The 20,677-nt window shown below is 41.4% G+C and overlaps 1 protein-coding gene across 3 annotated transcripts in view; it reads right to left on the bottom strand.

The window, feature by feature from the left end:
• chd5 (chromodomain helicase DNA binding protein 5) overlaps positions 1 to 20,677 on the bottom strand; it is a 54,806-nt gene that overhangs the window by 7,656 nt on the left and 26,473 nt on the right. For 2 of the 3 annotated variants that reach the window (XM_034868214.1, XM_034868212.1), the window contains exons 12-37: positions 20,398 to 20,529; positions 20,099 to 20,207; positions 19,211 to 19,402; positions 18,458 to 18,658; positions 17,341 to 17,478; positions 16,937 to 17,058; positions 16,588 to 16,761; positions 16,073 to 16,214; positions 15,211 to 15,342; positions 14,842 to 14,959; positions 14,598 to 14,722; positions 14,195 to 14,441; positions 13,552 to 13,724; positions 11,839 to 12,013; positions 8,582 to 8,668; positions 8,337 to 8,425; positions 6,940 to 7,073; positions 4,581 to 4,725; positions 4,296 to 4,455; positions 3,862 to 3,941; positions 3,456 to 3,648; positions 3,278 to 3,367; positions 2,998 to 3,150; positions 983 to 1,091; positions 647 to 779; positions 290 to 485 (exon numbers count right to left, since the gene is read on the bottom strand). In XM_034868214.1, the coding sequence (XP_034724105.1) occupies positions 290 to 485; positions 647 to 779; positions 983 to 1,091; positions 2,998 to 3,150; positions 3,278 to 3,367; positions 3,456 to 3,648; positions 3,862 to 3,941; positions 4,296 to 4,455; positions 4,581 to 4,725; positions 6,940 to 7,073; positions 8,337 to 8,425; positions 8,582 to 8,668; positions 11,839 to 12,013; positions 13,552 to 13,724; positions 14,195 to 14,441; positions 14,598 to 14,722; positions 14,842 to 14,959; positions 15,211 to 15,342; positions 16,073 to 16,214; positions 16,588 to 16,761; positions 16,937 to 17,058; positions 17,341 to 17,478; positions 18,458 to 18,658; positions 19,211 to 19,402; positions 20,099 to 20,207; positions 20,398 to 20,529 (3,749 nt within the window). The remainder of the gene's footprint in view (positions 1 to 289; positions 486 to 646; positions 780 to 982; positions 1,092 to 2,997; positions 3,151 to 3,277; positions 3,368 to 3,455; positions 3,649 to 3,861; positions 3,942 to 4,295; positions 4,456 to 4,580; positions 4,726 to 6,939; positions 7,074 to 8,336; positions 8,426 to 8,581; positions 8,669 to 11,838; positions 12,014 to 13,551; positions 13,725 to 14,194; positions 14,442 to 14,597; positions 14,723 to 14,841; positions 14,960 to 15,210; positions 15,343 to 16,072; positions 16,215 to 16,587; positions 16,762 to 16,936; positions 17,059 to 17,340; positions 17,479 to 18,457; positions 18,659 to 19,210; positions 19,403 to 20,098; positions 20,208 to 20,397; positions 20,530 to 20,677) is intronic. The other variant, XM_034868213.1, reaches the window with a different exon arrangement.

The raw sequence follows: 20,677 nt of genomic DNA, 5'->3' as shown, positions 1-20,677 counted from the left end.
AGCAAATGAAAAGACACCAAAAGAAAGATTATTTAGTATTTGATGAAATGTGTTTTTTTATACAAAATTCATCATTTTGAAATTATGATAATTCTAAGGTGATTTCTGGAGACAAATAACGTGCCCTAGCATCTTGAATGAATGTTCCGTGCAAAACCTAACTTTGCCCTGTGAATGTCATCTGTGCAGGGGGTTTTTTGTTCCCAGTTTACCAGCCTTTGGCGGGTGAGGCAGGAATTATTATGACTATTATTATGACTGATGATATTTTTGAAACGGGCCCACGGACCTTTGTGCAGCACAGCATTGGCAGGCTTGTTCCCGGCCAGGGACTCTTTGGACAGGTGCTGGTGGGACTCTGCCAGACATTCCACCTCAGTGAAGCGAGTGTTGAGAGCCATGGCCGGGTGACTCGGGTCCTGGGTCATATTCAGGTAGGCTGCCCGCCTCAACTGCTCTTCAATCACCAGAGCCTGCTCCAACAACTACAGAGAGAAAGAGAGAGAGAAGCACAGAAGTGTCAGGCAGAGGGAGATACAATTTGCTAGACAGTGTTTCAATTTGCATTCAGATATAACTAATCCTTTAATCCTTGATTTATTTCAGCCTTCACTGGTTATTTTTAATTATAAAGACTCTTGATTGCCTTAAAGCGGCGAGCCAGGAACTTGTTCTTCATCTCTAGGTAGTTGCCCTTATGCATCTCAGTCTTGAAGGGCTCGTTCAGAATGGCGTAGCGTGGGTCATTCTGAATGTCCTGCCAACGAGCATAGCCATGACTGAGATAGATTCCTGGTCAAGGAAAACAGAAGCGGCACAGGAGGCTCCCAAACTTCTTCAAACAACAAAGCAAGAGAAAACTTAGTTTTATATCGCTCCTCACAGTTTATATCCCCCCCCCCCTCTCCACCCCCAGGTCATAAGTAATTACATTACTTTGCCAGATGCTGAGCTTCTCGCTCCTACATCTGGGAAAGGATACGTAACGATGCCAGCTAGAAGCCAGTAGTCATGGCGACGGTGCCAGATGTCGTGCATCTTTCCAGAAGACAGCGCCGCCCGCTCTTCAGTTTGCCAGAGGGTGTGCAACTCTGACGGCAAAAGTATAAAGACAAACAGTTCTCGCAAGAATAAAAAGTAACATTCAAGATGCTGCTGGCACATAAGCGGGAGTATGAGCACATTAACAAACACAAACAAGATTCATGAGCAAACTCATTTGCTCAGTCTACGATTAAAAACAACTCTAAATCACTAAATTATGGAGTGGATTTGTGAGCCCATTGTCACTCCCCAATGTTAGTCAAGTGGAGACGTGAGTTGTGCACACGTCACTTTGCGACAAGTAGCATACAAGATGCCAACGAGAAACTTCTGTAATGCCAACACAGTAAAAATTGACCTAGCTACTTAAACCAAGTTGGTCCACTGCTGGCTACAAGTTAGCATCAAACACGACAAGGTTGTCAGTATAATGGCGTTTTGAGCTACAAGCTAGCAATCAAACAACAAAGGCTGTCGGTTGAATGGCGTTTTGAGCTAACGTTAGCATTCGAACCATCATAGATAGCAAAAACGTTTTTGAAATGACTGCTAGCTTAGCTACAAGCTAGCAATCAAACACAACAAAGGCTGTCAGGTGAATGGCGTTTTGAGCTAACGTTAGCATTCAAACCATCATAGATAGCAAAAACGTTTTTGAAATGACTGCTAGCTTAGCTGCAAGCTAGTAATCAAACACAACAAAGGCTGTCAGTTGAATGGTGTTTTGAGCCGACGTTAGCAATCAAACCATCACAGATAGCTTAATACATTTTCAAGATGATTTCCAACTTCTGTTAAATTTTTTATTTTCTGGATTTCACAAATTTCCGTATGACACGTTATGCCGTAAACCGTTTAAATCTGAGCATGCGCAAGTCACATCTTCACTTGACTTACATCGGGCAGTGACATCACCCATGACATTCAAAACAGTTTTATTGAAAGAAAAAGAAGAAGAAGAAGAAGAAGAAGAAGAAGAAGAAGAATGCCTTTGTTTACCGCGCGAGGGGAAATTCACAATTTTCACAGTACACACATTAGTACAGTTGCACACACATTGAACACGGGCCTGAATTACACACATGCTCAGGACCTATACATGCTACACACACTAATGGAGAGATGTGAGGGCGCTGCTCCTTGGAGGAACCCCCCGAGCAGTTGGGCGCTCTGTGCCTTGTTCAAGAGCACCTTGGCAGTGCCCGGGAGGTGAACTGGTGAAATGTAGGGAGATAGGAAACATTCCCAACATTCCCAAAGTGCCATCATACTTCTCCTGGCACTTGTTTCATTATCCACTGCGTATTCATATGTCTCAGATAACATTACAACAGTCTTGTCTCTCTGGTGGTTGGCTTTAGAAATGACTTTAAATTTAAATTCACCACTTAACACTAAGCTTCACAATGATGCAGAGCATGGTTATGGAAATGTGTCAGAGCTATTTAAAAAACTTTAAACTTTAAAACTTATAACTTAACTTCTACTTTAACTATAAAATGCATCGGCTTTATGACATAACAGTTAGACACATACATGTACTGTAGCCATTGTGTCGGTAATAATTTGAAAGGCGCGGTATGCAGTTTTGGCCATTTCTTTGCTGTTTACTAATTTTTTACTTGCAGGTTTCTCTTTAGAGGATATAATACATAGATTATGTTGATAGTACGTGTGTTTGTAATGAAAGATGTAAAGGTATGGACATTTCAAAGCCCAAAAAGCATTTATAGTAGCTTCCTCCTACTCCCTATTGGTCAAGAGCATTTTAGTTTAGAGTATTTAATATTTGCTTATTCTTGTTTTTCTTTTTTCGTAGTAAAATACTTCTGTGTCTTGCATTTTATGTTTTTTTTAGTTCATTCTTTTGTATGTTGAACCCTTCATGTATAACTTCATAAAATAAGTTGTCTTCCTTGGTCAGTTCATTTAGGATCAAAACCGGAGTCTTACCTGTGAAACCTCCATCAGCGATATTAAACATGAACTTGACTTTGTATCCATTTTTGTCCTCTTTCCTGCTCTCCTCCATGTCCTCCAAATTGTCTTTGTCTCCATTCAAACGGCCCTCCGACGCGTCTTCATTCTTCATATCATCTGCAACAGCTACAGAAATGACAGAACCATCTCTTAAAAGAATTATCTTGATAATGGACTACCACTAAAGATTCCTTTTCGTTACAAAAAGTTGTTGTTATGGTTCTATTCAAGGTTTCCCAGCATGTACGCATACCTGGCTTATTTTCCTTGTCTTCAGTTTTTGCCAGAGGAGAATCCGTATCTCCTTTTTCTGAGGACTTTTCTGTATCTTTGCAGAGCTCCACTGTGGATAACAAAAAAGACCCAACTAAACATAGTACAACCTTGCAGAAAAGAAGACAAATTGCAGCCCATCATCATGCACCACTCACTTTTAGGTGAGGTTTGAGTGGATGATAGCTCTGACAGCTTCAGAGCAGACTCTTTTGGGTTTACAGATGGCTCTTTTTTGGAGGGTGACTCGGTTCTGTCTCTCTCGTCTCCGGTTTTCTCCTCTGAGCTGGCCTTGCTCTCCTCGCTGTCAGCTGCCTTCTCAGGTACAGATGCTGGCTCTGCACTGGAAGACTGCCGAGGGAAAAACACACAGGGCAACAGGAGGAGGAGGGAGGACGTTGGTAGAGGGCAGAGAGACGAGTTAAAAGGTGTCTAAGTTTGACAGACGCGTCTTCTGAAGATGATGAGTGTGGTTAAAGTGTGATGAGCCATGAGAAGATGGACAAGACAATAAAGGTAAACACAATGACAGTGATGGATAGTGAAAGGGAAAACAGGACTCACTTCCTGCTCTGACAGTTTCTTGCTATCTTGCTCTGTGGTCTCCTTGTCTTCAGCGGTACCCAAGAGAGACTCGTTCTTCTCTACAGTCCAGAAAACAGAAACAACTCAAACTCTTGTTCTGAGCATTCATTTTACATAATAAATTAAATTAAATCATGACCAGCACAGACACTTTGTTCTAGAGCTATGATCGGGCCCTACAAAATCAGGCCCGACCCTACATGAATCTGTATGGTTTCTATCCAAGATATCCAGAAGATGGCAGTCACACACAGCGGGACACAGCACATACATTTTACATGACATAGCTGATTTTGAACCCGTTTTAAGCCCGGGGGTAATTTTGAGAAATTACAACCCAGCCCGAACACAACAGGTTGGGTCGAGCCCAATCTGGTTCGGGCAGAGAATCCAAAGCTCTACTTTGTTCTGACCTGGGGGGACGGGAGTGCCAGGCTGCGTAGCAACAGGGCTGGCTGGCACGGGGGTGTTGGGATCAGAAGATAAACTCTCAGTCAGTTTCTTTAGCTCCATGCCGATGGGAATCAGATCCGGAGAACTCAGCTTTCCGTTTACATGCTCAAACTCTTGCACCTACAAAAAAAGACATTGGCTCCACTGTAATTAAAGGAAAATCCTGCTCTTACGTGGGATGTGTAATCTAATACCACAGTGCTCCAGCAGTATGTGGTATTCTGTGTTTGAGACATCTGTGGTACCTTTTTCCTGACAAGGGACATGACTCCGATCCTGGTGAGAACATGCTGACGAGACAGTCCCTCCCGTGGGACCCCGTCAGCAAAGGTCTCTGCTCCGTCTGCCCCTGGCTCACATAGATGTCTCATGAACAGAGACACGTAGGCCCTGATGGAGAGAAAAAACACTTCACACTACATGTGACAGGAGGGATTCCTCTGTGGTTACCAGCACTAACACCACATTTTAAACAGCACTACTAGGAGAAGCACTTGTACTATCAGTAGCAGAGGTTTTAGTAGTAGCTTTACCTTGAGGACTAAGGCATTTTCACACCTATAGTTTAAAATCCAAGCAAACCCAAATGCATCTTTACAAACCACGAAAGAACACTCACTCCTCTTATTAGTTGGATGTGTCTAGGGCGGAAGCAGGACAGTAAATACAAGTAAATGGTGTATTATAGCATTTGTAGCAGTAGTAGAAGAAGTAATTGGGGACACGAGAAATAAGTGCAGAGGAAAAATAAAAGTAGTAGCCGTTGTTCTCGTGGTCATTATCATAGCAAGATAATAGCAGGAATACCAAAAATTGCTGTAATTAGTGTTGCGTGACTGCGAATTCCTGCTTTCATGGCTACATGCATCCAAGTGAATACTGTTAATGAATGCGGATTTTGTTGATATACTACTGTATAATGTCTTGCTGTTTACTGTTAGCCTGACAAGCTAGATGCACCATAGCTGTTGATTACACTTGCTGTTGCTAGGGTGCTTCTAGATTTCTAGGCCAGTTTCCTGCTGCTCTGCATGGCTCTTGAGAATGCTCATTTTGTTGTTGCTGTCTTTACTGCGTCTTGCTGTACATTTTATCCTTCTTGCTGTATCCTGTTGCTCTGGTCTCAAAACATCTCGCCAATGGACTTAGGTTGGCACTGGCACATTTACAGTACTGTTGAGCATTGTCCTTATAAATAAATAAATAAATAAATGAATGAAACACGGCGTTAAAGCTTTAGTGCATAACCTTTTGATAATAATGAACTTCTGTAACATTCAACCATAGCCAAATGAGTTGCTATAAAGCTAAGTAAGACTATCAGCTCCGCATAACTCTCTGTATTTCAGAGTATGGTTATGTTCAGAAGATTGTGGATGTGGATACGCCAACAGTGTTGTTGTCATTACTTAGAATTCCTCAAGGGGGCAGCAGAAACTACACACTATAGCTTTAACCCTCAGGTCTAATTGACCCGTTGTCCTATATCAATGTTCATTTAATTACCCAAAATAACATGATGTATTCCACACAACGGTCTTTGGTAAGCACAAATCTCTACTTTCATTAATTTTGGGGCGTCTTATTCAATTTTGTAGCATTTGCAGAAAAATACATTTAAGTGTTTCTGAAATAGTATTGAGTAAAAGTTGACATATTCCAGTCTGTGATTATCCATCAACATCCATTCCTTTAATTTTAGTGTAAATAATTCCTAATTTCTGCTTTTCTAATTCAAACATTAGGTATAATTTCCTATAAATGAGGTTTATTGACCATAACTTCCAAAAATAACTGTAAAACTAAAGTTAACAAGTTAGTGTTAAAAGTGGAGAAAGTGAAATACATTGAAAAAAGTGTTGAAAAAAAGGACAAAAACATAAGAAAAAGTCTTTAACATCAATAAAAAGCGTCAACAAAAGTGTTGACTTTTAATTTTGACGGGAAGACAACACAAGGGTTAAGAGTTATGGTTTTAGTAATAGTAATAAAGTATTGGAGATAATAGTCGTAGAAGAACAAGAAGTACAATAATAGTGATTTTATATAACATTAACAGCAGTAGTATTAGTAATTAGTGATGGCTCATGAAGTTTTCTTTTTTCTTTATCATGAAGCTTTTCTTTGGCCATTACTACTAGAAACCCCTAAACAAAAATTATAAGAAACTTTAGCATTAATGACTGCAGCACCAGTACTTAGTACCAGTACTTGTACTGCGTGATGGTAATCCTAGGAGCAATAGAAACAGTGATAGAAATAGAAATAGTGATGGCAGTTTTTGAGTGTGGAGGATTTACTTAAAAAAATAACAAACACAACTCAGGGCTACTAGCTTTTTGAATATCTATTAATGTAATATTTGGCTCTGGTGCTTTGGAAAGTGAAGTGAACCTGAAATTGGAAAGAGCAACCTTTGCAACTTGATATTCTGGAGCTTTGCCTTGGGCTAACCAATTAAATGTGAGGAGGGAGTTAAATAGCTACCTCCTAGCTTGATGGCGTGCAGGCCTTGGACTAACAGTTACACATTGTGACAAGAGAGTTTTGGTTCAAAAAATAACAGTACTTAGTGGTTCCCAGTCATGTATATTAGGTCCTTACCTGAACTCACGCTCACTCTTCCCTCTCAGGTCTCGAACCAGCCAATGGGAGTTGAAAGCATCCTGAGGGGGCATGCCCCAGCGCATGATGGCATTGAGGAAGGCTTTCCTCTGGCGAGCGTTGAACCCCAGAACCTTGTGATAAAAAGAGAGCTTTAGACGGACAATGGTGTCTGACAGAGGAAGATGTAAGGTTCACAAAAAACAGGATGTATTTAACAGTACAGTACGGTAACCTCTGTTGCTTGCTGTCGGTTTTATATTGTCAATGTGATAATTTACTGATCCTGATCCTGATCCTGATTCTGATTCTGTCCGTGCCCCGTTCCACGGAGTGGTGGGCAAGGCCACGAGATCTGCTGCAGGGCAGTGATGCCTGCTGACATGTTGGGCTCACTAATACACTCTCTGTTAGGGTTTGCTTCACCATTCATCCCTGCCTTTTTTTCCCCCTCCCAGCTGTTTCTGTCAGTCCTCTGTGTGTCCACCTGTGCCTCATCACACCTGAAACTCATCACTCATCACCCTGGCTGTTAAAAACCCTGGTTCAGCTCTCACTCATTCCCAGTTAGTCAGTTTACCTCACTCAGTATATCGCATCGGCCAATCAGTTGGTTTTCCGGCAAACTGTTGTTGTTTTTTCTTACAACCTGTTCTCCATCTACCACAGTTTCCTCGTATTTGCTGCCTGCCTGCCTACCATCACTTAAAGACTCTCCTGCCTGTTTGCTCCTGTCCATCAGCCTGTCTGTCCGCCCTGACAACTCCCCAGCACACTATCATCTGGCTCCTCTATACCTGGACTTTACCGGACCTCCTACCTGTTTGACTCTTCTACAGATCCAAATGGTGACAACTTACCCCCAAAAATTCCACTATCAACCACAATTTACAGAATGAAGAATTACATTAGATAACACTTTATTCAACCCACAGGGGGGAAATTCCCTTATACAGCAGCAGTTTCCTACAATAAAAAGCAAAACACCAAACAAGTAAAGAAAGAAACTGGCAAACAACAGACAATGTGCAAAAAGTATTGAATGAATGTAAAGTGGCATTAAATAAAAGGTATTGTAAAGTAAAGTAAAGTGAGGTGGCCATAGTACAAAAAAATATTGCAGTGTAAGTAAGTGACGTTAAAATTAAATTGAATATTTAAAATAAAATAATAAAATAAAATAGCAAAAGTAAGTAGCCATAATATAAATGATATTGAAGTGTGACCATACTGTAAATACTATTGAAAACTCGTAATGGAAAAATATATATACAGATGATACATAAATGCATAAATATCTAAAGTATAAATACATAAATACAGAATTATCCCCATGGCTAATATGTTGAGCTTCCAAATATATTACTGCAAAGAAACCTAAAGCCTGTAATTCATACCTCAATACTACCCCCAACTCGTGCCAGTAAGGGGGGCAGAGGTTTGTCCTTCTCATTCTTCATCTGCCGACGAGACTGTCTGCGTCCACCTGCAACAAAATACAACCAAATGTTATAAAAACCTATTTCCAGTGTCTTACCATGGGCACAGTTTGTAGTATCTACAAGTATCTCAACTGAGTGCTGAAGTGTACCATCTAAAGTGATAGTTGAATCAGGGTAATGATGACTTCTTTGCTGCCTACCTTCAGGCCTCTCCTCGAAATCTTCGTCCTCATCCTCGGACCCCACAGAGTACTCCGACTGATTGTCTGAAAGATCATCCTGCCACTCTGAGCCACACATCAAAGAGAAACAGTACATTGCAATCGCTTCTGTTGGTGGCCACCTGGGGGCGCCATGGCACTGCAGATTACTACAGACCACTACAGCTTGGCATGCACAGATTGTACCACTTCTGTCCTCTGGGAGTGAGGTGAGAGTCGACTACTCTGCCAGACAATCACTTTAAACGTGGAGTGTACTCGGAGCCGCGATGGGCTTTGAAATCTTTACACCTCTCACAGGGAACTGCTGTTGAACCGTGGCAATCAGGACCCTGATGCCACTCTTAAAAGTACAACTACAGGATACGTGTCGCTGCAATGGCCTAGAAACTGTTGAAATGAAATGAACTATGAAAGGGAGGTTCTTCAAAACCCACTGAGAAGACTACATACATGCATGGGATACAAGAGAGCTTAGTATAACACACTCTGTGGCAGATTTTAATGCAGGTCAACAGCTCTTGTCGAGACAACCTGAGAGGATTTAATAAACATGAAGATTAATTTCTGTGCTGCCTGAACTGATACACCCAATCTGTGTTAAGATAACATCACGTTGTTAACTTACTTATGAAGGCGAGGGTGTGAAGCTAGCTCAGTTAGCAGCTTCGTTATTGAATTAGATGATTGGGTTGTTAGCAAGATACCATGTGATCATCTGTTACAACAGCTGTTGACCTGCACTGAAGCCAGCAGAGAGGGTTTTACGCTGGTCTGCTCAATGTTATCATAAATAAAATACAGAAACATGTCTGGTATACCAGCAGCTTTCTCACAATGTGACTCACACCAATAGTGTGTCACAGTGTTATTTGAGCCTCCGCAAATGGGCCTTGATTATGGCAGCAGGCTGATTATGACAACAGATTTGAGTGACACGAAAGCCTCAGTACACTGTCCCACTTGATAAGAAACAAACTTGCATCAAGGAGAACACTACTCGGATTATACTGTATCTGTGTATTTCTCATGCTTGGATCCGAAAAATATCGTAAGCAGAACAAAAAAATTTGTTAAAGGGATAGTTACCTAAATAAAATCACTGTCACTGATAGTCACTGTGAATGCTATATCTATAATATTTTCACCACTTTACTAGAGAGCCCAAATTTAAATGGAAGGACTGCCGGTGTTCCATACTCATGTCAAAGCCACCAGACTACTTGGACAAAAACAGTGATTTTAACCTCGCAGAACACAGGAGTAGCTAATCTACCGCTGCCTTGATCGGTTAGTTTGTTTCTGTTTTTGTGTGACTTTTTGTTCGTTTTGTTCAAAATTCATGAACTTACAAAACTAACAAAGAAATTAAATGAAGCAACGGTATACTACCAACTCCCGTGTTCCACCAGCTACCGTAGGATGTGCTCGACTTAAGAAGCTCTTAGTCGACTGTAGGATTGGGTACGATTACGGTGCCAATAGGGCCGAATAAGAACAAAAATTTGACTCACACATCGCTGCATGGGACGCTACGTTACCGTTAGCTAGTAGCTGGATTAAACAAATGGTTAAAATGCGGCTAGCTTCCATTAAAGTGTGTAAAATGTGACTGTGTTTCCCTGTAGAAGATTCAGTCTGCTGTAGGCAGCTGCCGTTGTTGGAAAAACAACAGCGAAGGTGCGTTCACTTGAAACTCGCCAACCATGCAGTGCATTTTAAGTTATTGTTAAATACCCTTTTCCCATCTGGTGCTTGTTTGTGTCCACATACAGCAATTTACTTGTGAAATAAGTCATTGTTAGAAGTTATTGTTATCATTTCATTTTGACCATATGGCCTTAACAATAAATAAGCTGTTCTTTAATGTCGCCAACATGAGGTTTTGTGTTCTTTTTTTTTAGTATTTTATATTATTTACATTATAAATATATTATGTATATTTCGGTTCATGCTCCGGTTAGGCACCTACGCCATTTTAAAAGTATCAATTTAGCACCTATATCAGAAAAAACCCAAACGGGACCCAACCCTAGTCGACTGACACTCATATCATTTTGTCAACTAGTTAATTAGTGGATTTAATCGACAGATCTGTGTTTCTCCACAAAGATTCATGCAAAAGCACTGCTCTCAATCTTGTGTTTACCAGAGTTGTGCTGCAGGAAAATCCGGTGGATGCATTAATTTCCCGGATTTCTGTTTCCTTCTGCTTTCTTTTTTGTTGGAATTTAAAACTCTGGTGGATTTATGAGGCCTATGGTTAACTGCTCCTCAGATCTCTGCAGGGTAAATCAAGACCGCTACCTAAACTGTCTCTCCAATCTGAGTTTTTGCAGTGGCTCTGTCCTGTTCTTCGCGCCGCCCATGATGATTGTGATTGGTTTAAAGAAATACAAATAAACCAGAGTATGTTTTTCTATCCCCACATAAACTGAAACAGGGCTGTCTGACGGCATAGTGAAAATATTCTAAATATAGCGTCATTTTTTTAATGTGGTTAAAATGCTACCACCGTCCACAACAGTCCACAGCAGCACAAAGCAGCACCAGTGTCGGACTCCTGCCTTCTTCTCCAAACTGGGGGCGTACCGACCACCATCTACTGTAGGTAATGCACTAATTATGGAGAAGTACCTCATACAACCCATCAAAATATCCAAACTATCCCTTTAATCTTTAGGGCGATCTGCTTAGCGGCGAATGGTTAGAGGATGTGTTTTCATAACGGGCTCTCACAATGCCATTCAAAACATTTAGTATTGACTGATAGTACTGGAGTATACTGAAAAATCTTTTGAAGCAGAGTAGAAACGGATCCATGCAAAAAAGCCTGAAATGGACCCTATTAAGTGGTTTATCTGGAAGCTAATGCCTCATCTTTTTTAGCGATATGATTTTGGCTCGCCTACCTGTCCACATGCCAGCTGATAAAATAATGGCTAACAAGCCAAAAAAGCATTTCTTCTCATATTCTGCATCCAATGCGCTTTTGTTCATTCTGTTTATATTTCTAAATAGGCAGCAATGCCAAATCCTGGCACAACATGTAACCATGTAAAAACAATAGAACATGGCTTGTGCTTCCAAAACGCAGCCAAGTAATAGTTTAGTATGATAATATTAAAGGATAACACTTAAGAAATTAGTCTTGCTAAAGGCGTAATGCAAATCAACAAGCCCAAGCATGATGAGTCATGATAGCCAAGCACCAGGTGTCTGTTGGCACAGCCTACCTTGGTCCTCTTGGGTCGTATCGTTGTAGTTGACCTGCTTTCGGATGCGTTTGCCTTTGCCGAGGTTGCGGGCCAGATCCTCCTGCTGCTGCTCGTAGTGGTGGCGAAGGAGCTTTTCCCAGTAGTCTGGATCCACATTCTCCTCCTGCTTGATGATCTCCCGCTCCACCTCCTCCTGCACATGGGCAAAAAGGCAAACCAAATGTTACTCTGATGTTTCAGAGTAAATATGGAGTGAAGATACAAAATTCATCACTGTACGTCTTTGGCAAAGGCAAAACTACTACAATCATCCAATCACTCAGTTTTTCTGTTTATATACATGATGATCATTGTTTTTGAAAACATACCAAACTAGTTGTTCTTTGCATATCTGTGTGAGGGGACAATGGAGCGGGAGATTTGTCGGAGAATCGGAGCAGCGGGTGCGGTTTTGCATTCCATTTATTGCACCGTTATGACAAAAAGAGAGCTGCGACAGAAGGCAAAGCTCTCGATCTACCGGTCAGTATTCGTTCCTACCCTCACCTATGGTCATTAACCAAGAGAACGAGATCCAGGGCACAAGAGGCCAAAATTGGTTTCCACAGGAGGTTGGCTGGCGTCTCCCTTAGAGATAGGGTGTCATAGGGCTCAGTCATCCGTGAGGAGCTCGGAGTAGAGCCGCTGCTCCTTCACGTCAAAAGGAGCCAGTTGAGGTGGTTCGGCATCGGGTAAGGATGCCTCCTGGGTGCCTCCCTAGGGAAGACCCAGGACTAAGTAGAGAGATTATATCTCCAACCTGGTCTGGGGACGCCTCGGGGTCCCCCAGTCGGAGCTGGTTATTGTGGCTCGGGAAAGGGAAGTTTGTGGTCCCCTGCTGGAGCTGCTGCCCCCGTGACCCGATACCGAATAAGCAGATGAAGATGGATGGATGGATGGATGGATGGATGGATGAATGAATGAATGGATGGATGGATGGATGGATGTTGATGCTGTTGCAATGAATCAATTCCTCTGCTTTTAGTATTTCTCTGTCCTTTTCTATGACTTTATGTTGCCTGTTGCTTGCAGTACACCGTATGTGTCAATGTTTCATTGTACAGTTATGTTTTAATGTGCCAACACCAAGTAACAAGGCACCAAGTTTCCAATCAAGTCTCAAGTTCCTGGTGGCAGTGAGTTATTTCACTGTAAATAGACTTTCATAATATTTAATTACATTCAGCTTTAGACACAGTTTGTGTATCCTCCAGGCTTTACATACATGTTCTACATTATTAAACAATGCAAAGCAATCCTTATTTTTTTAAACTTCTTTGTTTTCCAAATGTTTCTTTTTTTATTTATCCAATTATACCTTTTACAATGTCCCAGCCAGTGGTGGAATGTAACTAAGCACATTTACTTAAGTACAAATTTGAGGTACTTTCTCTTTCCTTGAGTCTTTTCTTTTAATGCCACTCTCTATTTTTACTACATTTCAGAAAGAAACTTTTTACTGCACTACTTTCATCTGACAGCTTCAGTTACTTTCAAATTAAGAGTTTTGCGCACAAAACACATTTTATTAATCAATTAAAATGTATTATAAATGAAACTACCCAACAACACACAGTCTCATGAGATCACAACCCTGCTGTACAATACTGGCGGTCTCTTTTTCATTTGTGTGACATCGCTGGTCCTGATTCATCACTCATTGTTCAACAATCAACATTGCTATAGTCTCACCTCTCCATCCTCTTCTTTCACCACATACTGAGCCACCTTGAAGGAGCTCAGGTACTCGTTCATGTTCTGAATCTCTGTGTCTTCAGTGGCGTCCTGGCTGCGGTCCAACAGCTTCGAGATTGCGTCGTCGTCATAGTGAATCACGTTGCCCTCCTCGCCTTCTTTGTTGTCACCTGTTGGGAAGAAGCTTTAGTTGATGACTAAATGGTGCAGACAAAGAAATGTGTTTGTACATGTCTTAAAGATTTGACCTATGAAAACAAACTTTTGACCTAAAAAGCGAACTTTTCCATTTTGTAGTTCCGCTGAGATTAGCAGCCGCTACCGGTCTCCGGTTTACTTTGTGAGTGCTGTATGTGGCTTTTCGAGAAATTAGGATCTGCAGTAGTATTTCATGGCATTAAATAAGAATGCTTGTATTGCTTCCAAAAACTTTGGAATAGATAAGAAACACAGGAAACAGCAGTGATTTTACATGACGATATAGCAGTTTGTAGCTCAAATGCGAGAGCCAAAAATTAAAAAAAACTTTCTGGATTGAGTGTGGAATTTTAAAAGAAAGCAGAAATGTCAAGGCCACCAAACACACCACAATCTAAGCGGTGTCGTCCTAGCTAGAGGAACATTTCTTGAATAGACATACCCATGGCTCGTGCTGCTTCCATTTCATCTTTAAAAAGCTCCTCAGTGCCAAACTTGAGGATATCGTCCAGTTCTTGTTTGGACATGGAGCCGGTTTTGGAGCCCAGCCCGGGCCGGACCACCAGGTGGGTCAGCATCATCTTCCTCTTTGCCACCTGAGTGATTCGCTCCTCCACTGAGCCTCGCGTCACAAAACGGTAGATCATCACCTTCCTATTTTGGCCTATACGATGGGCTCTGCTAAAAGCCTGGGAGAAGGCGGATAGGAATGGGAAAGGGATGACAGAGAAGTGAACAGCTGAAATTAACAGAAGCATTAGCATAAGATCAGCATAAGATCTGCTGGTTGAAAAGCTACAACAAGTATGCAAGTGGCCATGTGAAAGTCTCTGAAAGATCCGTACTTGGATGTCATTGTGAGGATTCCAGTCAGAGTCGTAGATTATGACAGTATCTGCACTCGCGAGGTTGATGCCAAGACCTCCAGCTCGTGTTGAAAGCAAGAAGCAAAACTGCTGAGCGCCCGGCGCTGTGACAAAAACCAAAGCACAGTCAGTTTGTGTGTGAGAGTGAGTCAGAGAAGGCCGTGTGGAAGAGAACATGCATCCACACAAACTCACACGCATTGATTTGGATTGTCAATCTTACCATTGAAGCGGTCAATGGCCTCCTGCCTCAGGCCTCCAGTAATTCCTCCATCGATACGTTCATACTTATAACCCTCAAACTCCAAAAAATCTTCAAGCAGATCCAACATCTTTGTCATCTGTGGAAAAAAAGACACGTAGTTGTATGTAGCTGGGATCAAACTAAATGAAATTGTTCAGGAAGAAAGGTCTGCACTTTCACTCAAAACCATATTGATGAGATGTCTGGAATATGTCGATTTACCCCCCACAAGTGATATTGGCATTGGAACAGCTAAAATATGGATGGCTGGATTCAGAGTGTTTCATGGCCACTAAACAATGAAAGCTCTGGCTTCCGGCCCAGACACAATATTTATTTGTCTATTACCTGAGAGAAAATGAGAACTCTGTGTCCTTCATCTTTGAGTTTCTTCAGCATTTTCTGAAGCAGCGTCAGTTTTCCTGAGGATTTCACCAGTTGGTTGCCATCATACGAGCCGTTGGGTAATACAGGAGCTTCCTTCAGAGAAAAAAATCAAATCCAGGCATCAACTGGAGAAATATATGACTACTTGATAAGGGTTGGTGGCTTAAGTCTTTTGAAATGTCCAACCAAGAGACAAAGGCTCACATTTTTTGGCATATAGGTTGGCATTTTGTGTGAAAAAGCCATCTCTCCTCAGCCTCTCTTTCCATGACATTGACATTCCATTTCATTAGACACGATTTTGCACTCAGTATTGAGATCAAATATTTAACCCTTGTATTGTACTCCCATCAAACGTGAACTTGTCCTTCCAGGTTAAAACTGAAAATGATTTTTTTTTATGCTTTCGGCACTTTTAAACTCTTTTTTAATCACGGCCAATAAATCTAATTTAAGTGACATTATACCTAATTTTTGAGTTTGAAAAAAAGCTTAAATCACGAATTATTTGGAAATGGATCACAGGCTAGTTTATGTCAAAGTTTGGCTACTACAATAAAGCTTTGAAATGAAATGCAATGAAATTAAATGAAATAAAACAACATAATTCAATTGAAGTGATCATTAATTTTACTTTCGAAGAACATGGATGCATAGTATATGTTTTATGGGTTCCATGCAATGTACATGCAAGTGCCCCAACTTGGTTTGGGGCAATTTGGTTGTTAAAAAAACACATTTCTTATATTAAAAACTTTGAAAAGGGGTCAAATTTGATCCGAGGACAACACAAGGGTTACTTTGCTTAAAACTGCTGCCTTACCACAGCAGCCACGGGGAACAGGTAGGGATGGTTGCAGCACTTCTTCAGGTCCATCATAATGTTGAGCAGGGACACTTGGTTCCCTCCACCTTTGGAGTTCAAAGCCTCAAAATTCCGCGTCAAAATAAACTTGTAATATTTCCTGCGGGTCAGAGGTTAGAAATTTAGATTCAAAAAACAAACACTTGGAAACTTGATCATCAGAAAGAGTTATAATTGCAAAGCCTAATAGTGCCGCAAGGGGGTGCCCCCTTTGTTATCTATTATTGTGATGTACTAGTGTGCAGACAGTGCAGCTGCAGTTAGAAGGAATTTGCTCTTAAGTGTTTATTAAGTAACATAACTGTTTGGGCATTAAGAACCTGTTTTATCTCCACGGTATAATTGAGAAAAAGCTACTGTACTTGAATGGATTTAATGAAGATTTTGCATAGTTTTTAAGAATGGAACAGGCTACATCAATGCACCATGCAAACCCTTTTTTTACATCTACTCCTTTGGATTCTAGTACTTACTTCTGCATAGGGCTGAGCTCCACTCTGACAATCAGCTCTGTCTTTGCGGGCATGTTCTTGAAGACATCAGCCTTCAGCCTCCTGAGCATATGAGGGCCGAGCAGGTCGTGGAGCTTTTTGATCTGGTCCTCTTTAGAAATATCAGCAAACTCTTCCAGGAAGCCTTCCAGATTACTGCACAGATCAAAGGAAGAAGAATTAAATAGTGAAATATAGGAAAGACACTCTCTGTTTATCCATCAATCTAAGGAGGGATCTAGATGCACCCGCTTGCAGATGCTCACAAGATGGAGAAGGATAGGAAGAAGTGGGGGAGGATGAAGATAAATAGAACAGAGGAAGGACTTACTTGAAGCGCTCTGGGGTGAGGAAGTTAAGCAGGTGGAACAGCTCTTCCAAGTTGTTCTGAAGAGGAGTCCCAGTGAGCAACAGCTTGTAGTAGATCTTATACCCGTTGAGAATTCTGAAAAACTGAACAGGACACGTTGCACAAGGTATGATACGCATACCTCAAATAAGAATGCAATGACGCATGTAAAACTTCCCGAACTCCAATTATACCTTCAAAACCACCTACAACACATTGTCCGTTATCTATCTGTCTTTTCATTTCACGGATGTGTTTATGCACAAACATTTCCTACTCATATCTGTCTGTGTTCCTGCTGTTTTCCTGTTTTTTGTATGCATCCCTGATAATACAAATGCTGATCCTGGAACAGGCTTCAATCGGTGCCAGAAAGGCTGTTTTACCTTTGATTGGTTGTTCTTCAGTCTGTGGGCCTCGTCTACCACCAGGCAGGCCCACGTGATGGAGCCCAGAATGGCTTGGTCTATGGTGATCAGCTCATAGGATGTCAGCAGCACGTGGAACTTGATAGGAGTGTCTTTCTGAAAGGGGGCGGAAGGACTTACAGCAACAAAATGTATCTAATGTGGACCGATTTAGATGTGGGATCAAATTGTGGAGGAGAAAGGATTTAGCACTACTTCTACTACACTGTTTGCTATGGTATTCCTTGAAAATAAAGTCATTTCTAATAATACTTTATGCTCATATCAAGCACATTTATTTTCCTATAACGGAAAATTCAGATGTCAGTGTCAGGCAGGATGTTAACCACCCAAACAATCTTGTATGTACTCAGTATAGGTTCAAATAAACTGAAGAAAGGTGTGTGTGTGTGTGTGTGTGGGTGTGTGTGTGTGTATATATATATATATATATATATATATATATATATATATATATTTGAAAACAGCATTCAAAGGGACAGTTCACCCCCTAATTAAAAATACATAATTTACCTCTACCCGTAGTGCTATTCATCAATCTAGATTGTTTTGGTGTGAGTTGCCCAGTGTTGGAGATATCAGCCTGTTTTCATATAGATATACAGTATGTCTGCTTTCTCTCCAAAATAATGGAAATAGCTGGCACTCAGCTTCTGATGCTCAAAGCGCAAAAAAAAACAAAAAAACAAAAAAAATGGTCAGTTACAGCTCAGCGAGGAATATTTTTCTTTCTGCGTAGTAATATTGTTAGTTGGTAATAGTTCCTACATGAAACTTGAAACTCCTCACAACCAGCTGTGTGGATTATCTTGAATATCCGGGTCATGATTTCTGGAAAGAGACATTGTTGCTGAGTTTTTTGTGTTTTTTTCTGACGCTTTGTGCAAAACAACTGCCATGTACTTCTATTATATTGAAGAGAAGGCAGACATCTCTACAGCTGATGTCTCCAACACTGGGCGACTCACACCAACACAATGTAGATCCATAAATAGCACTACATGTAAGCGCATGCATTTCTGGATTTTGGGGTCCCTTTAACCTCTGTGTGGCATGGAATCGCTGCATGAGTTACCTTCATGCGAAACACCTTGCGTCCTGTTTTCACTGCACTGTCTTCAAAGGTGAACTCGTTCTCCCTGATGACTGCCCGGCTGTCTTTGTCTCCCGTGTAAGTCAGCACGTAGAAATCTGGAGCCCACATCTCAAATTCCCTCTCCCAGTTGATGATAGTGGAGAGGGGCGCACTCACCAAGAAGGGCCCCTTAGAGTGGCCCTAAGAGAGACGGGACGGAAAGACATGACTGAGAAACTCTCGCATCACACGAGGAAGACCTTCTATAGCTTTAATCATTTAGTTTTCTTAGTGTCCAATATGGTTTATTCTATGTCTGCATTACTGTTTTCATTGTAAGGATTGGCACATTTTGCATTGCATTAAGAAAACCAAAATGTGATACATGCTATGTATTAGTGCTGCTTGATTATTTAAAAAATCATTATCCCAATTATTTTGGTCAGTATTGATATCAGGATTATGTAACATGATTACTCATAGACTTTTGGAAAGTTGTTTCAATTATTAAACTTTAAAAGCAGTGAAACAATTAAACATATGAACAGTGTTAGTATATGCCTAGAAGTGTGACATTTCAAAATGAGAGTTTACTTGCAAAACGCAATGTGCAAAATAATTGATTTTCTTGATTATTTTGTTTTTCCGATCATTAGGAGACAAAATCGTAATCGCGATTAGATATCCAGTTAATTACAGAGCCCTACTATTTATATGTGGGCTTGATAAAAGAGGACATTCTTCCACCCTCACCTCCTTATAGAGTGAGTAGAGAAACACGATGGTCTGCACCGTCTTCCCCAGGCCCATCTCATCGGCCAGGATGGTGTCTGTGCCCTGTGCCCAGGAGAACCTCAACCAGTTCAGGCCTTCCAGCTGGTACGGGTGCAGCGTCCCCCCCGTGGCGTTGATGTACCACGGCTGGTGCTCAAACTTGATGGTCGGCTGGTGATATGAAAACACAGTGGTAACGTGTAGCCCAATGCAAACAGGAATTGTACAGCATATACAGTCTAAAAATAAAAATGACAGCAAACAAATCATGATTTCCTGTAGAAAGCTGCCGTAGCATGTAGCCTGTAACAATGCAGCTTTGTATTTTGAAAAAAAAAAAATTTGAGAATTCTCGGACCAAAGTGCGTCTATAGGCCAGTTCGGACCAAAGATTCGCAACGAGATGAGTTGAAATCTGTAACTCCGTAATTTGTAACTTTACAGTCAATGGACGACACACTGTCTCATCTCCATAGCAACGACTCTCTGTACTACAATTCAAACTTTCCGACATTTCAGGCTTTTTTGACGCTGGATGTCATTTGCAGCTTGCTACAGCTGCATTTCTACGGATAGAAACCTACTTTTTACGTGATTCACTTCTTTGTTCTAACGCTGCTCCCTCTCTTCAGTCACTCTCTAGCTCGCTCGACCATTTACTGTGCTTGTGGGTACTCGTGGGCCCAAAACTCCATTCAGTTGACATACACGGAACTAAAATGAATTATAAATCACATTAATTATATAGCTTGTATCCGACTTTACTAGCTGACTTCGCTATTGGCGGTTGAAACAGGTGCCGCCCCTTCAAAAACCCGCCTCTTTGCGAATATTTGGTCCTTACTGGGCTCAAACATCCAAACTCACATCTATGATGGGAGCATCAGGAGGGACCTCTCTCTTTGGATGGTCCTCTTTGAGTTTCTTTCCTTTCCTCACCACCAGGGGGCGTTGGTCCTCCCCTAGTATTTGCTCCCTGGCAAATAATTGCAGCAACATGATGAGCCAAGCAGCATATACAAGGGGGCATCACAGATGGAGGGGAGGGGAGGGGAGGGGAGGGGAAACAGCAGCATATGCCTTGGTGTGCCAAGGACTCCTTCTACTCATCCTCAACCCCACGCTATTAAGAACAGCTATGGTAGAAGTGACTCCTGTTAACCAACCTGTGGTCCCAGTAAGAAGCTTTATGGCTGTCATATTCTGGAACGTCAAAATCATCCACTTCCCAGGTGCACTGGTCGTAGGGCAGGTCTCTCCACTTCATCAGGTAATGCACATCCCCATCCGTATCATAACTGCAGGAAATAACAAGCATAAAGAAAAACAGTAATAATGAACCTCTTCCTAAGGACTTTTTCTTGACATGGCAAAAAACACGGGACATGCAACATCACATAGTTTGTACGATTGTATCTGCAAAGGGATGCAACATAGAGAGCCCGT

The sequence above is a fragment of the Etheostoma cragini genome, chromosome 4 (assembly GCF_013103735.1).
Source record: "Etheostoma cragini isolate CJK2018 chromosome 4, CSU_Ecrag_1.0, whole genome shotgun sequence".
Lineage (NCBI taxonomy): Eukaryota > Metazoa > Chordata > Actinopteri > Perciformes > Percidae > Etheostoma > Etheostoma cragini.
This window is presented reverse-complemented; position numbering and strand designations above follow the sequence as displayed.